Below are 16,572 nucleotides of genomic sequence, written 5' to 3'. Positions count from 1 at the left end.
GTGCGAGTGACCGGCGACAGCGTTAAAGAACGAGTCGGCTTTATCGATGAGTCGTCGCGGCCCCACTCAGAAGCCTCGTTACCTCGGAAGCCTTTCGGGCCGACTCCGAAGAAGAGGGTTCGGCGTCGCTCTCGGTCGGTTCCGTCTCCCGGTCTGGCTCCGCCTCCCGGTCGGGCTCCGCCGCCTGGTCCCACCTGGACTTCTTGACGGCGGGGGCTGAAGGGAACGGGAAATTGAGGGTCAGGGCAACGGGAGAACAAGACGAGCGCCGCGTCGGGGACGGACGGTGTCGGGCGACGGACGGTGTCGGGCGACCTGCTGGCGGGGCGCCGGGCGAGGCGCCGGGCGGGACGGTCAGGAAATTGAAGACGGAAAACTTGTCCCGCTTGACTTTGGGGACGCCCACCGTGGAGGACCTAGGGTGAGACGAGAGGCAGGTAAAAGCGGGCAGGGTTTAGCAGGGCGGGGTTAGCGGCGCGAGCGTACCCCGGGTAAGGGTGCGGCACGTTGAAGCGCCGGCAGAGGACTTTGTCGGGATGCCACTGGAAGGTCTCCCGGGTCAGTTGGCCGAACATTTTCATCTTGACCGCCGCTTCCTTGTCCGCCGCGTCGCCCTGACCACACAAAATGTACCGGAGTTCAACCGCGTGGACCTTAAAGGGACACCGTGTCATATTCAGGGCCTCTTGGTGGATTAGAATACGAGGCCAAAATACACGTACCCATAAAACACATGACTAAAATTTGGAATCCCCATCTAGACGTGGCCAGGCATCTCGCTGCTACGCTGTGCTCTGTGGCACTGCTTTTCCTTCCGATGAGACAATATAGTGCCACCTAGTGGCCATATATCACACAATGTACCGTAATACAAGTTCTTTGCCACTAGCGGGCACAAAATAATACACAGTGATATTTGATATTTACTTATGTAGCCATTTTGTAGTATTTTTGTTGAAGACACACAAAGGGACGAGGAGGACTCATTTGGAATAGTAGAACTTGACTTTACGTTTTCTATATTGTCATTATATTTGGACCGTTTCCAAAATCAAAGCAAAATCATACATTAGAATGTTGTAGTATATCTGTAGTACAGTATACCTGTAGTATTTCCAAAGTAGATTTATTTGTAGCTTATCTGTAATATTTTTTGAAGTATTACTGTAGTTTTTGTATTATTTATGTAGTAGTATTTTTATAGTATTACTTTCATAATATTCATGTAGTAGTATTGTTGTATCATATCATGACTGTAATGGGATTTTTGGGTAATATTTTTGCAGTAATATTTTGTATTCTAGGATGACTGTCGTCGTATAGTGTAGTATTTCTTTAGACAAACTTTTGAGATATTTCCATTTCAGTATTTTTGCATTATTTCGGGTAGTATTTCCACAGTCCTATTTTTGTAGTATTTCTTTTGTATATTTGTTATAATACCGTAGTTGTAGTTTTGTGTGGAAATATTTTTGTAGAAGCATTTTTGTATTGTAGTATTACAGTAGTCGTATTTCTGTCGTATTTTGAAAGTTTAATCATATAAGAGGTCCGTGTACCTGAGTACTAAACTTTATATTTAGTTTTGTTGTCATTTTGTAGTATTCCTGTAGTAACCTTTTGTAGTACACACACAAAGAGATTGACGCCACGGACAAAGTCGGCAAGCGTAAAAAGCAGGTTTATTTCGATCGGTAGTAATCGACTTCCTACAATAGATTCGCTCGTGATACTTTGAGGATTTTGCGGGCTGGACGTAAAAGCCCAGCGGGCCGCGTGTGGCCCGCGCTCCGTAGTTTGAAAGTGTGGCCGCGATCGCCAAGAAAACCACGACGCTAAATTCGAACCACCGTCGTTCCCGGACTAGAAAGGCCACCGAAAAAGCCCCGAATTGGCCAGAAATTCTAACTTCAGACTGGAAATCGGATGGGAAGACGTAGAAGAAGAAGACGCTCATTTCAGCGTAGAAGAAGAAGACGTTCTTTCTCAGCGAAGAAGGAGAAGAAGACGCTCTTTCTCAGCGAAGAAGAAGAAAAAGAAGAAGACGCTCTTTCTCAGCGAAGAAGAAGACGCTCTTTCTCAGCGAAGAAGTAGAAAAAGAAGATTAAGAAGATGAAGAAGGCAAAGAAGACACTCTTTCTCAGAGAAGAAGAAGAAAAAGAAGATGAAGGTGAAGATGAAGGTGAAGATGAAGGTGAAGATGAAGAAGAGGATGAAAAAGATGAAGAAGATGAAGAGGATGAAGTAGATGAAGAGGATGAAAAAGATGAAGACGAAGAAGATTAAAAAGATGAAGATGAAGATGAAAAAGAAGATGATGAAGAAGATGATGAAGAAAACGCTCTTTCTCAGCGAAGAAGATGACGCTCTGTTTTAGCGAAGAAGAAGTAGTAAAGAAGGAGAAGATGAAGCAGATGAAGAAGAAGACGCTCTTTTTTAGCAAAGAAGAAGGAGTAAAGAAGGAGATGAAAAAGCTGAAGATGAAGAAGAAGATGATGAAGAAGATGAAGATGATGATGAAAATGGGGTTGGTTTACCACATACAACAAAACAACACTCGTTTGGGTTTGCGCTCGAATTCCAAGCTGTTTTTTCTCCCAATTTCAGAGGTCCTTTTTGGGGCTTTTCCTGTCCCGTCTCCAATCCCTTTCCATCCTTTACATTTTTGTGTGTTTTTTCGGGGCGTCGTTTCGGTTTGTGTCTTTCGGGGGACATTTTCGTGTGTTTTTTCCTCCCTGTGAGTATAAGCTGCACCCCGATTCATGAAAAGAAAAAAAAACGGGAAAAACCTCGTTACCTCCCGCCGCTCGGGCACTTCCACGCTCGTCTCGTCGTCATCTTGCTGCTCCGCGCGGGTGAAGCGGCAGGCGAGGACGGAGGAGGTGGGCCGGTAGAGCAGCGAAGCCCGGACAAACTCTTCCTTTTCTCGGCCGCGCTCCCACTCCGTCATGCCGGGGTCCAAAACCGCCTCCAGGGCGTCTGCCGGACAAAGAAAACGTAGGCAATACGCGTCACGCGGCCCAGAAACGGACACCTTCTACTCCTTTCGGACCCCTTAACGTCCAACGGGCCTCAAATCCCCAGTCCATTGAATGCTCTTCTTCAACTCTTTGGAGAATACGATCCCTTTCTGTCTCTTTACAAAGGAAAGACTCTCGACGTTTGGTTCTAAGACATTGCGAAAGAGTTGTAAATGTTTGACTTCTCTTTCCGGAAGTCAATCAGTTGCACGGGTGGCGTTATGCACGTCTATTTTCGCCTCTGATTTCAATGCGCATTGAAAACCCGTAAACATTTATTTTGGGAATTTTATTGGCGAATTGACGTGTCAATCGTCCTTTGAATCGGTCAATACTGACTAACGATATTGAAAGCTGAAGGAGGCGATGTCCGTTTATCGATATATACGAAACGATTTTAAGAGTCCGTTTACTTGTAAAAAGGAATGATGGGGCGAAACAGACGGATAGCACCAAGGAACGTCTAACGATGCAGAGATGCTTTTAGGCGGATTTTTTTCCCCTGTCTGTGGGCATTCTGGTGCGTTTTGGATTCTATATTTGACACATTTGCATTCACGGGACTCGTGTGGATGTAACGATACCGTGTTTTGTTTACGGACACGGATTTGAGTCTTAAGAGTTGAACGTTAAGGGGTGAATAAGATTAGTTTCGTCAAATTGATTTGGGGACACTCACAGTTAAAGTAATATATTACGTCCATGTTTTTAGGCACTCAATTTGATAAGTTAATTTGGTAGTATTTCATACTTTGTCACGTTATTCCAGTATGACATAGTAGTATTTTTGTACCATTTCTGCAGTATTTCTACTCATATTTCTGCATAAGTTACTTTGTAACGTTTTTCTAGTATTACTAAGAAATGTTTTTTTTAGTATTTCTGTCGTATTTCTATAGTAGATTACTATAGTATTTCTGTATCATCGTATTTCTGTAGTCGATTTTTGTAATATTTCTGCATATGTTCATGCATACGTTTTTCTAGTATTACTTAGTAGTATGTTTCGAGTATTTCTGTAGTATTTCTATACTATAGCATTTCTGTAGTAGATATTTGCAGTATCTTGTTGGATTTATTTCTGTAGTATTTAAATAGTAAGATTTTTGCAGTAATGCTGTAGTAGATTTTGGATTAATTTGTGGTATTTCTGTATTCATTTGTGACGTATTATTTTGTTGTATTTTATAGTATTTTGTGGTATTTCTACATTATAGTGTTTCTAAAGTAGATATTTGCAGTATGTTTTTGGATTTATTTCTGTAGTATTTCTATAGTAGGATTTTTGCTGTATTTCTGTAGTAGATTTTGGATTTATTTCTGTGGTATTTCTGTATTATTTCGTTGTATTTTATAGTATTTTGTGGTATTTCTACATTTTTATCGTATTAGTAATATATTTTGAGTATTTCTAGATCATAGTATTTCTGAAGTAGATATTTGCAGTATATTTGTGGTATCTTTGTTGATTTATTTCTGTAGTATTTCTATATAGTAGGATTTTTGCTGTATTTCTGTAGTAGATTTTGGATTTATTTCTGTGGTATTGTATTCATTGGTGACGTTTTTCTAGTATTATTTTGTTGTATTTTATAATATTTTTGTGGTATTTCTACATGACAGTGTTTCTGAAGTAGATATTTGCAGTATCTTTGTGGATTTATTTCTGTAGTATTTCTATAGTAGGATTTTTGCAGTATTTGTGTAGTGGTATTTTTGTTGTAGGTTTTCGAGCTTGTATTTTTGGATGATTTGCACTTTAAACGATTGAAAAATATGGCACTACTTTCAGGAGAGTCACCGGATTACTTTGGAGATACCTTTCTCTCCGAGTCGCAGTCGTCCCAAGAAAGCTTCGTATCTGGCTTGTTTGCCGGCGTTTTTCTGGAAGGGTTTGAACCCGTGCGGCTCGGCGCGGCGCCCCCTCCACGCCGCCGCCGCCGCCTCCTCCTGCCGGCGTTGCAAAACGGACGTCCCCTCCTGCCGCTCTCGCAAAACCGCCGCCGCCGCGTCGGAGGAGGAAGACGGCGGCGCCGAACCGGAGGAGGAAGCCCGCAGGCCCTGCAGTCGGAGGCGGTCCTCGGGGCGGAGCAACTCCATCACGGAGGCGGGGCCTAAACAGGAAGCGGCAGAGACAAACAGGAAACAGGAAAGACATTATTATTATTATCATTATTCAGCTGCTCAGTGTCAGAGAAAATCTTAATTCAGATTCAAAGTGACCGAAAAGCAAGATTTTTCTTTAAGGGACAGTGTGTATTATTTGACCACTAGATGGCGTTGTTCTGTGTGCAAACAAAAACGAGTGCTACAAAGCACAAGGAAGAATACAATGTAAGGAGAATCAGGGAGACCAAACAGTAACATTTAAAATATCGTTTTTGTACGGCCTTTTGTGAAGGCGAAGAGAAAAAAGAATTACCTAGAGAGAACCAATAAAAAAGGAAAGAAAAAAAGAAAAATGAGAAGAAGGAAAACAATGAATAAGAAAACGAAAAAGAGAGATTAAAAAAAAAACAATAAAAACGGGAAAAAGAATAAGAAATAGAAAAGGAAAACAAAAGAAATAGAAGAGGAAAAAGAGAAACGGAGGAAAAAAACAGACAAAAGAAAGAATGAAGGAAAACAGAAAAACAAAAAATGGACAGGAAAATGCATGAAAAGGATTCAAAAATAAAATAAAGAACAAAGAGAAAGTATAACAGAAAAAGAAATAGAAAAGGAAAACAACACACAAAAAAAAAGAAATACAAGAAAAGGACCAGAAAAAGAAAAAAAAAGGAAGGAAGAAAAAGGGAAAAAGAAAAAATGATTTCAAGAAGAAAAAAAAGAGAAATAGACAAATGCTACCTTTAAGAGCGTCCTCCCCCAGCAGCGCCCCCCTCTGGTCAGAGGCCATGTTGTGGCGCCCGGCGGCGGCGGGAGCCTGGTCCTTTTGCTGCCCCCGGGACGAGCTCAGGGCCCGGGCCAGGGCGGCGCTCACGCCCGAAACGTGCGAAACGGCCACCGGGGGGCGGAAGTGGTGCACCGGACGGAAGTCGGACGGCAGCCGCGGAGGGCCAAAAATCTAGGGAAATCGTTTTCAGGAAGGGGCGGAGCCGAAACCTCCCGTTTATCCTCACCACAACGTCACTCACCGTTTTCTCGTGTTCGGCGTTCCGCGCCAAGGTGAAACCTTCCAGGATTTTGCCCAGGTAAGACGCTTCTTTCTCGTCTGAGAAAGGGAAAAATACATCAGAGTATGGAGGAATCAGGAAAAATGCCATCGAAATTTCAAAAATTACGTCATACCAAAACATATGACACACGTGCAATGTATTGACGGATATCCGGCCGCAACAACTCATCGATAAAATTACAATCGATGATGAAAAGCGTCGGCGACCAATTAGCTCCTCGATTGGTTATTTTCCGAGCCACAAAGTCGATGCAAATAAGAGTGCGCACAATTCCGTTGTGACGCTGAGAGTTTTAGTACCAATTTGGTCCGGTAGAGGGCGCCGAGACCGGTTTGATAAAAAAGTCACTTCCATTTTTTTTCTTGAACGTAAATTGGCTTTATTGTTTTAACTTGCGTTTGACGGTTTCACCATAAAACAAAGGAACAGAAAGTAAAACAAACACAAAAATGAGTCAACATGATAAACTAAAAAGAAAAATAAGAATTATGACATGTTTAACTCCACACAGGGGGCAGATTCTTAAGCATATTCAAATATCGTTTACATAATTGAAAGTTTCATAATATTCATCGACAACATTTTTTTTGTGGCTGAAAAATGTTTCTACGCATAAAATGAAACATTTTTTCAATTTTGTATGATAAGTCTGAATATAACATCATGTTTCGATAAGGTGCAAGAAGAAATAAAAATCCAATTTATCAATTAGCTTAACGCGAACATTTTCTTCCACTATGGTGCGGTGCCCCGTTTGTGGGATAAAGCGGCAGACTAGAGACCATCTCAGTGGCCTTAGAGTGGGGCGCATGCCTCGAGACCGGGAGGTCATCGGTCCGAGCCCCGGCCGAGTAGACTTACGACGTTTTGGGGCGAGATGACGTCTTTTTGTCACGTCCTTAGCACGTTTGACTAAATGTGATTCGGATGCCTTCTCCTGTGGAAACACCACGGGTCAACTCACGCGAAATTTGCGGAATCACTCATGGATGCGGAGGATATGGCGCATCTAGCTATTCGAAAGTGATTGTTATCGCCTCTGTGCGTTCGTTTCATGAAACGGTGTCATTTCCGTATCCGGACCAGGACTACGGCGGGGCAGGAAGTAAAAAAAGAATGGATCGTCCACGCTTGGGCAAAGGTGCCTGCCGGGACTTTTGTTCCAGCTTTCGCAAAGTGACTCTCTCTTCTGGTCCGAAACATTACCGAAAAAAAAGGAAGTGAGCACCAAACTCTGCCCATTTTCCCCAAAAATATTGTTTTATCGGTGTTTTTATTTGTCATCGATCCTTTAATAGACCGCAACCAAACTCCCGATTCAGCGATTATTAAAATACAAGGGTACCTCTACTTACCGATGTTTCAGGTGACAAAACACCCGAACGAGACAATATCGCCTGGAGTTACAAAACCCTTTCAGGATACGAAGAAGAAAAAACAGTCCGGGATGCCCCCTAGAGTCCTACCTGGCAAATGGGTGCGTCCTCGCGAATCCCGGCACGCTCAACTTTACGGTAGCGCTTCGAAGAGCTAGCGTTTGCGACCAGACGCAGAAAAGAGGAAGACACTTTTGTCTGGTCATCGAAATGAAGAAATCAGAAAAAACGCAAGCGTGCGTGTGGAAAAGGAGGCGACGCTGCCATCGATTTCAAGAGAAATAAAAAGTCCGAAAGACTGTCGACGGGTCGGGCCGTCGCTCGTTATGCCTGGCGCATTTCCGGCGGATTGTTAAAAGCCTGCGGAAGCAGACGTCATTGGAACAGTTTTTCGAGAAACAATGCTGAGTACCGGTAAACAAAGAGGCCAGTTCCAAAGGGATTTGGATCCCTTCGTGCCTCTCGTTTTCATACGTCCTTAACTTCTTTTATGATTTGTTAAAAGAATATCATCAATTCGCGGGGCTCGGACGGATAAGAGCATCGACCTTCGACTTACAAATGTTTCAGGTGACGAAGCACCCGAACGAGAAAATATCGCCTCGAGTTACAAAAGCCTTTCAGGATACAAAGACCAAAATACAGTACGGGACGCGTTGCCATATGTCGCCCCCTAGAGTCTTACCTGGTAAATGGCCGCGCTTTACTCTATGGTAGCGCTTCGAAGAGCTAACGTTCGCGACGGACCCCACCAAAGAGATGCAGAAAAGTGGCGGAAGAGGAAGAGACTTTTGTCCGGTCATCGAAATGAAGCGAGAAAATCAGAAAAAACGCAAGTATGAGTGTGGAACGCTGCCGTCAAATCAAGGAGATTCAGGCAAAAAATCTATCGCTCATAAAGACAAGGTCTGCCTGGCGCATTTCCGGAGGATTGTCAAAAGCCTGCAGAAGCAGGCGTCGTTGGATCAGTTTTCCAAGAAACAATGTTGAGTACCGGTAAACAAAGAGGCCAGTTCCAAAGGGATTTGGATCCTTTTACGCCTCTTGTTTTATGTTTATTGTGCGGTCATCTCGTTTTCATACGTTTTGATCTTTTACGATTTTTAGAAGAATATCAGACATTCGCGGGGTTTCCGGTCACGTGACTACTCCCAGAACAAATGAAATCGCTAAGTAGAGGTACCGGTGTCACCGTTGGTGGCAGCCATTTCTTCAAGATGGCTACCTCGTCCTCCAAAACCCTCCCCAAATATCTTACGGGTCTTCTTTTTGCCGCGGTCGGGCGCCGTCCATCCGTAAAGTCCGTCGCCGGTCTCGTCCTCCAGCACGGTGTCGTACTTGGACATGGCGTCTCGGTGGTAAACGTCTTCGTCGTCGTCCTCTAGCGCCCCCACGCCGAACGCCTGCCGAAGATAGGACACTGGCGTTTTACTCTTGGTTTTCGGGGCAAAAATGAAGAAATCGTTGACCGACTGGGTGGGCACATGACGCCCCGGGGGCCACGTGCGGCCCGTACGGCTTTTTCATCCCACCCGTCAATATAATGACGTTAGAAACGACAGAAATAAATCAAATTTAGTGCTTCAACACAGCTACCTCTTATCTTATTTTGCTTTCCTTCCAAAAAGAAAAACAATACGATAGAAATACGAGCGCCGCCGTATTTCTATCATACAAAAATACCACTAAAAAAGAAATACTGGAAAAATACAGCGCCGGTAATATTACAAAAATACAAAAGAAATACTAGATGAAAATAAGACTTGAGAAAAATTCTACGACTAGAATACGACCAAAATGCTACCATGGTAATTGTAGAAAAATGTTTGGTTGGTTGGATCCCTTAAGCACAGGGGTGGTAGACAGGCACCACTTCCTGCAAGAACAGCCTGGGGGCGCCCATCTCTCTCCAGGCCAGCATACGTTTCTACCTGGCCTTACCGTAGTTTTAGTTTTGGGGGATTTCTGCAGTAGTATACTTTTTGTTGCCTAGCCGTAGTTACATTTTTGTAGAATTTGTACTGTAGAATTGTTGTCGTATCGGTTGGATCGACTCGTAAAGTGCTATACCAGTGTCGGGCCAGCTTTTTTTTTTTCTTTAACTTTATTGGGATGTAAATATGTACATATCGTGTAAATGACTTTGAGTGCATCTGGAAAGTGTCCAGAAGATGGCTTTTTATACCTCTCACATGCAAACGTTTTTGCATCTTTTACTTTCAAAATGTCTCCGCCCAGGTGGAACAACACTTTCAAAGAATTTTTTTTTTTTTTTTTTTAAATGAAACGTTTGCTTTATTCCGATGTTGAAATCTTCGTTCAGTTTGGAAATTTCGGTTAGTTTGGCAATTTGGATACTCGGCAGCAAATCAGAAGCCTGCATCGAAATAACTTCCGGACCTTATAAGTTCGCCCATTTATACAGTGGGACCTCGGTTATCGTGGTTAATGGGGACCAAAATCACCCGCAATAAGTGAAAATCTGCGAAGTAGCGACGCCCCTTCAAAAATGCTTATATATATATTTTTTTTTTTTAATTATTTTATTTTATTATTATTCATTTTTAGACCTGCGAAGCTCTGAACCCGTGAACGTGGAACCACGAAGTAGCGACACCCCTTCAAAAATGCTTAAATAATAATAATAATAATAATTTAATAATTTTTTGATTTTTACTTTATTAGGCCCGCGAAGCTCTGAAACCGCGAACGTCGAAGCGCGAAGTAGCGAGATCCCACTGTATATCATTTTCCAAAGTAGACGCACAGAGAACGCAAGAAAAATGGGATAAGTGGTTAGGAATCAAGCCAAAACCTCAGCCCCGGAAGAAAGATTTAGAAGAAGCGAACCAAAAGGATGACGCTACAAAACGTAAAGGTACATTTAAAAGCATTGTGAAAAGAGGAGTTCACGTGGCTTGTAGCAGACGAGGCAACGCAAAAATTGCACGAATGAAGATGAGTCAATACAGGGACATACTGATGACAGATGGAAAACATACATGCAATGAATGTTAGAAGTAGATCAATAATAAACTTCATTTTAAAGTGTTGTCCTGTTATATATTCTGATGATCAATCCTTAATACTTTGCAACAATGTTTTTTTGCGATGAGTCGTCTTATTGTGTTTGAAGTTGTGGCAACTTTATGGGTGGGGAGGCAACTTTTCAGAGTGGTCTGCCCCCTGCTGTCCGCTCACTTTTTCTCACGACTTTCAGACACTGGCTATGTAAATGCAGACCATTTACATTTTCCATTTTGAAACTCCTCACGATTACAAATAAACAGGACTTGACTATTTCAAAACAAAAAGAAATCGAACGTGTAGATGTCCGCATGGATATTTATTCATGAACGAAAAAACGGGATCGGCCTTTAAGCTTGGGTCCGCGGGCTGAATTTTGGAGTCCGACGCGTCTCCAAATAGTCGGCCACACCTGCCCTAGGAGATAGCGACGCGTCCTTGGCGAACGTAACGGCTTTATGAACCGGCTCTTTAAAGTCAATCGCGGGAGTCGGCTCCCAACCCACCGGAAGCCGGTTTTGAGACGGCGCAAATGATCGGTGGCGATGCGCCGTTAGTAAACATAACGGCTCTATGAGCCAATTCTTTGAGGTGAATGAGTAGCAGCGAGACGTCAGACAAACATGGCTGCGACTTTTAGGTAGGGATCCCGCCATGTCAAAGAAATAAAAACGTATCCACCTAGGATTTCTTTTTTTATAAAATGGACATTGCATTTATAAATCACATATTTTGGACTAGTATTCCGAGTATGACCGAATGAAAGATTTTTCTATCACTGAGGGGAACTAAATAGTACACACTGTTGTCCCGCCCAGTCAAGGAAGGGGAGCGTCAAACTCACCTGCCCGGCCACGCCCCCTCCCCTGCGCCATCCCCGGGGCGCTTCCCCGAACAGCCTGCTGGTGGCGTCCGAGTGGGGCGAGAACAAGTCCACGTGGCCGTCGCCTCGTCCCCGAAGCGCCAGTCCCGGGTCCAGACCGCTATAGCCCAGACCCTGAAGCCCCGGCCTCGCGCTGAAGTCCACCGCCACCACGTCTTTGGGCGCAAAAGTCACGTTCTCCGGGGCGAACTCGCCGTCGTCCTCCTCCTGAAAACACGCCGCTCGCGCTGTTAGCATCCTGGAGCTAACGTTATCGCTGTCCTGGCGGCCGCCGCTAACGTCATTAGCGTCGACGCGGTCCGCACAAATCGATAATTCGAATTTCCCGTTTATGCCACAGGGTGAGGCATCTGACACGACCGAAACAGCGTCTCTTTTTCGAGCGCTAACGAGAACATACGCAAACGGCGGCATTCGCATCAGCCTACCAGAACTTGTCACGTTTAGAGCATTTTAGTCTTGGTATACCTGATAAAAAGTCGACTTTTTCTGGATTAGAAATCGCACCAGCCAAAAAATTGTATCACTAAGAAAAAACAAATATATTGCGCACTGGAGTATAAGTCGCATTTTTGGGGGAAACGTATTCGATAAAAGCCAACACCGAAAAACAAACATGTTATCTTGAAAGGTAATCTATAATAGTATATTAAGGTTTGGCGTCGAACGTGCGAACACCGGACAAGCTCGTCGGTAACGAAAAAAACATCTAAGGAGTTATTAGGATAACTCGAGTTTGAGAACTACTGGTTTCACTCCGAATCCCAAAGGTGAGAACCACCGGGAAAAGTATGTGTGTGTCTGTGTGCGGAGTCAAACTTTGGAACAATTTACAGATCAAACGATGTCAAACTATTCCCGTGTTCAAATTTAAATACAAAAAAACATGACTGGCGGAATAGAGATGAAGAGAATGGGGTAGATTGGGAATAGTGCGTCTAGAACTATGGTTAATTTTGTGTTATTGTTGCTATTGTTATATCATAACCGTTATTATTAATATTATTACTATTGTTGTTATTATCATTGGTGTATTTCATAGGGAAGATGAAGGGAATATAAGCATCTGCTTTTTACTACCCCTTTTCGAACATATTATGCGACATTATTTTGTTGTTGAGTTATTGTTTTAATTTGAATGTTCGAAATAAAGATTCAAAAAAAATCCAACGAAATATTCATCCTTCTGTGTCACGTGAACCGGTTAACAACTCCCGGTAGGTCACAGAAGTAGACCGCGTGCCGGCTTCCGCTTTACGCTTTGACGTCCGGGTTAAAATGATCAACACGGGGTTAGGGTTAACCCTCCGACTTATAGCCTGGGAAATACATTACTGGCAAAGTTTGCATAGCAGATCTTGCATATTACGGCAGTAGCTTGGTCAAGAAAGGTTTAAAGCGAAAAAACCAAAGGGAGTCTGACTCGCCTCGGTAGGATTCCGATACGCTTTCGACGACGCGCCTTCAATGTTTTATACGCGTATTATTTCACTACAAAAGAGAGCTAAAGCGTTATGCCGGACCGTGCCTGACAAACGGCAGTCCGTAGATGAGAAATTGTTAAAACCTTCAAAAGTTCAGCGATTAAAGGCGTTTCTTGAGAATCGTTGGGTTCTTTTGTGACAGACTTTGCAGCTGACCACCGAACGTACTCGACGAAATCGTCTTCGGTTTGTTTAATGTCGTACTGCTGCGAACGAGCCCGTTCTTGGTTTAGAGGAGAACAAAATGGCGACTTGATTTTTGTTTGCCTTTCCCTAGAAAATAGACTGACACTTATTAATGGTTTCATTTCTATACCTGGCGAGCAGTCGAGCACTGTGCCGAATCGGTTTTGGTATTTTGTTTTCTATTTGGTATCGATCCGCGGCATGTTCGATAAAAGATGTCGTTTCGCTGTACCGCTTTGTTCTCGTCTTTCCTAACATTTGCCACATCATTCAATCGACTTGATGCTAAGATTTAAGAAAAAAATTGTTCGACGAATCGTTTCAATCGCGGGTGACTATTAAAGCAGTCAATAGCCCTATTAGCATCCTGACTAACGCCATTAAGGTCATGAGCGTTTTGCCGACCGCCGCTAGCGACATTAGCATCCCGGCGAGCGCCGAACTCCACCCACCTCCGAGCCCTCCGAACCAGCAGGGGGCGGGGCACAGCCGAAAGCGCGGGCGCCGCCGTCCGCTGCGAAGAAAAAGCCAACGGCGTTAATGCTTACTGTCGAAAAAAGTGTCGTCCGCGCCAACTTACGTGAGCGCCGTCGGCGGGCCCGCCTCTTGACACGAGGCCCCACCCCCTGACCCGCCTTCCAGCCCATCCGAGTGAGGAGCTCCACGCCGATGCACGACCTGACGAAAACCAAAAAAAAACAAGTGAACTCTTTCAGACTGATTGACAGGCGGCAAGCGTCCCAGACGCGGGCAACAAATTGAGTATTGTCATCTGAGATCAATTTAAAAAGAACTAGTGTGTAATTTCTAGAGCTCTCGGAATGCTCTTGAACCTGTGGATTTCTTCTTGGCTCTTGGAATCACTAGAAGTGTGCAGGGACACACTAGTCCAGGGGTAGGGAAGCTATGGCTCGGGAGCCATATATGGCTCTTTTCATGAGTACGTATGGCTCCGAAATAAAATGTTACTATTGCACATCTCTCTGTGGCGTTCCAAAGTCAAGCGATTTCATTCTGATTTTGGTTAGAAAGCCGAAGCAACTTCATGCAGAAGTTCCATAAGAAACCATTTCAACTGATAAATAACGACTTTGATTGGGTGAGCAGTACAGGTGGGCGGATCCCTGCACACCTCGCTCTCTCTCTCTCGCTTTCTCTCTCTCTCTCTCCCGCTTTCTCTCTCTCTCGCCCTGTCTCCCTCTCCCTCTTTCTGTCTCCCTTCTCTCTCCCACCTCACTTCCTTTCTCTTTTTATGTCTCTATTTTTCTGTCTCCCGCTTTTCTTTTCTCTTACACTCTATTTCCCTTTCACATTCTCTCTATTTTTCTCTCTCTCTGTCTCTTTTCTTCTATATACCCCTCTCTTCCTTTCTCCCCCTTTCTCTTTATCTCCCGTTCACATTCTGTTCTCTTTGTCTTTCTTATTCTTTCTCTCTCTTGCTCTTCTTTTATCTATCTTTTGGTCTCCCTTCACATTCGATCTCTCTCTCTTTGTCTTTCCGTCTCTCTCTCTCTCTAGTCTACACCCAAAGTGAATATGACCATATGCTTATCGTTTGCGACATTTTTACAAAAGAACTTTTCACGCACATTGTTTTGAAAACGTTATTAAGGAAAATGTCATGGAAGAAAATGGCCTCAACACTCTTAACTGAAGGTGGAGGACAAATTGTAAATGGCATATTGACATTGATTTGGGAGACAGGATTTGGCATGATTATCATTTCATACATTTGATGAAATCATCAAATGACACACAGTGAAATCAAATGTGCTTTCATCTAGAGAGCGTGTTTGGCAGTTTTTTCCAATTTTGTCTGAAAATATATAATAATAATAATAATAATTTCCTTGTATTGTCATTCTGTGTAACAATGTACACAGAACGAAATGTCGATTGCACCTGACCCGTTGTAGCAAGCCGATGCAGCCGCAGCCAACAGAGGGCGCCGCCGACCACTTTTTAAGTCTTAGGAATGACTCGGCCGGGGCGCGAACCACCGACCTCCCAGTCTCAAAGCGGGCGCCTTACCATCTAGGCTACTGAGCTATAATGTGGCTCTCTCAATTTCTTTTGAAAACTTTTTTTTGCTTTTATGGCTCTTTGGCTCAAAAAGGTTCCTGACCCCTGCACTAGTCTGACGTGATCATTTGATAAATGCGCTGCAGGAATAGCCCAATTTTGTCTTTGCAAACAAAAGAACATGTTAATTATTTTTCCTGGTGATCAAGTAACTGTAACTTTCATCCATATCAGTAGGTGGCAACACGTTACATTTATTCTTTTTGTATACTAATGATTTCCTATGGATGTAGTACAGGGACACATATTTCATCATTTCTTTTGTTTAATCGCCTGTCAAAGAAAAAAAGATATGGACTCAATTAAAAAAATAGTGCAGAATATTTTAATGATTATTTTACTACGCATAAAAATAGAGCTAGTCCACGCAAAATTTTGTATGTTACCAAAAGATCTTTAAAATCACAATTTTATCTGACCGGGAATCCATGGAGCTCAGCTAAAATCGAGTTGATGGAATCAAACTTTCTCTTCCTGGTTAAAAGCCCGGCTGCAGCATTTTGCACAGGCGGCAGCCTTTTGATGCAAGTTCACAGGAGACCGGAGAGTAGGGCATTACACTCATCGAGACGGAAGGTAACGAACGTATACGTTATAATCTCAGCAACAGACCGGGACAGCATTTGTGCCGCAACTACCGATTGTTTTCAGAACAGACCAACGGGTCCATGATTTTTTTCGATGAACCGGACGGTACGACTCACTGCGTCGCAACGGAATTATGTGCACTCTTATATGCATTGATCGAACTTACTTAGAGCTCATAAATCACGTGATGCAACAAGTTGATGATATGGTGCACGGGTGTCAAACAGGCGGCCCGCGGGCCGGATCAGGCTCGCTAGGGGATTGGATCCGGCCCGCAAGACAACGCTCAGAGAAGCGCAAGAGAAAGAGAGCTGTAGGTTAAAATAGGTCCACTTGATGTGCCTCTCACAAACGCTGCACTTGTATTTCTCTCTCTCTAATCTCTCTTCCTCCATTTTTCTCTCACTCTCTCTATCTCTCACTCTTTTTCCTCTTTCTTTGTTCCTTTTTGTCTCTTTCTCTCTATGTCTTTTTACCGTCTTTTGCTCTCTTCATTTTTCCCTTTACTCTCTTCCTGTCTCTCTTGCTTTCCCCTTCTCTCTTTCCCCTTTCTCTTTCCTTTTTCTCTCTTTCTATTTCTCTTTGGATTTCATTCTTTCTCTTTCTGTCCCCCTCTCTCACTATTTCTGTTTTTATCTCTTGTTTCTCACGCTCTCTCTCTTTCTCTTTTTGTCCCACCCTCTCTACCTTTCTCTCCCTCTTATTTCTTTCTCTCTTTTTTTCTTTCTCTCTAATCTACTAAACCGG

General features: G+C 43.5%; 1 protein-coding gene across 1 annotated transcript in view; it reads right to left on the bottom strand.

Annotated features, from left to right (window-relative positions):
* Positions 1-16,572, bottom strand: part of gpatch1 (G patch domain containing 1) — a 28,620-nt gene that overhangs the window by 6,431 nt on the left and 5,617 nt on the right. Inside the window, exons 5-15 of the mRNA XM_088333387.1 lie at positions 13,736-13,833; positions 13,608-13,669; positions 11,447-11,692; positions 8,834-8,978; positions 6,158-6,234; positions 5,871-6,087; positions 4,841-5,134; positions 2,798-2,979; positions 487-614; positions 316-416; positions 83-216 (exon numbers count right to left, since the gene is read on the bottom strand). Coding sequence (XP_088189513.1) covers positions 83-216; positions 316-416; positions 487-614; positions 2,798-2,979; positions 4,841-5,134; positions 5,871-6,087; positions 6,158-6,234; positions 8,834-8,978; positions 11,447-11,692; positions 13,608-13,669; positions 13,736-13,833 — 1,684 coding nt within the window. The remainder of the gene's footprint in view (positions 1-82; positions 217-315; positions 417-486; positions 615-2,797; positions 2,980-4,840; positions 5,135-5,870; positions 6,088-6,157; positions 6,235-8,833; positions 8,979-11,446; positions 11,693-13,607; positions 13,670-13,735; positions 13,834-16,572) is intronic.

Source organism: Urocampus carinirostris, chromosome 4, assembly GCF_059441175.1.
Source record: "Urocampus carinirostris isolate Australia breed hairy pipefish chromosome 4, RoL_Ucar_1.0, whole genome shotgun sequence".
Taxonomy (NCBI): domain Eukaryota; kingdom Metazoa; phylum Chordata; class Actinopteri; order Syngnathiformes; family Syngnathidae; genus Urocampus; species Urocampus carinirostris.
This window is presented reverse-complemented; position numbering and strand designations above follow the sequence as displayed.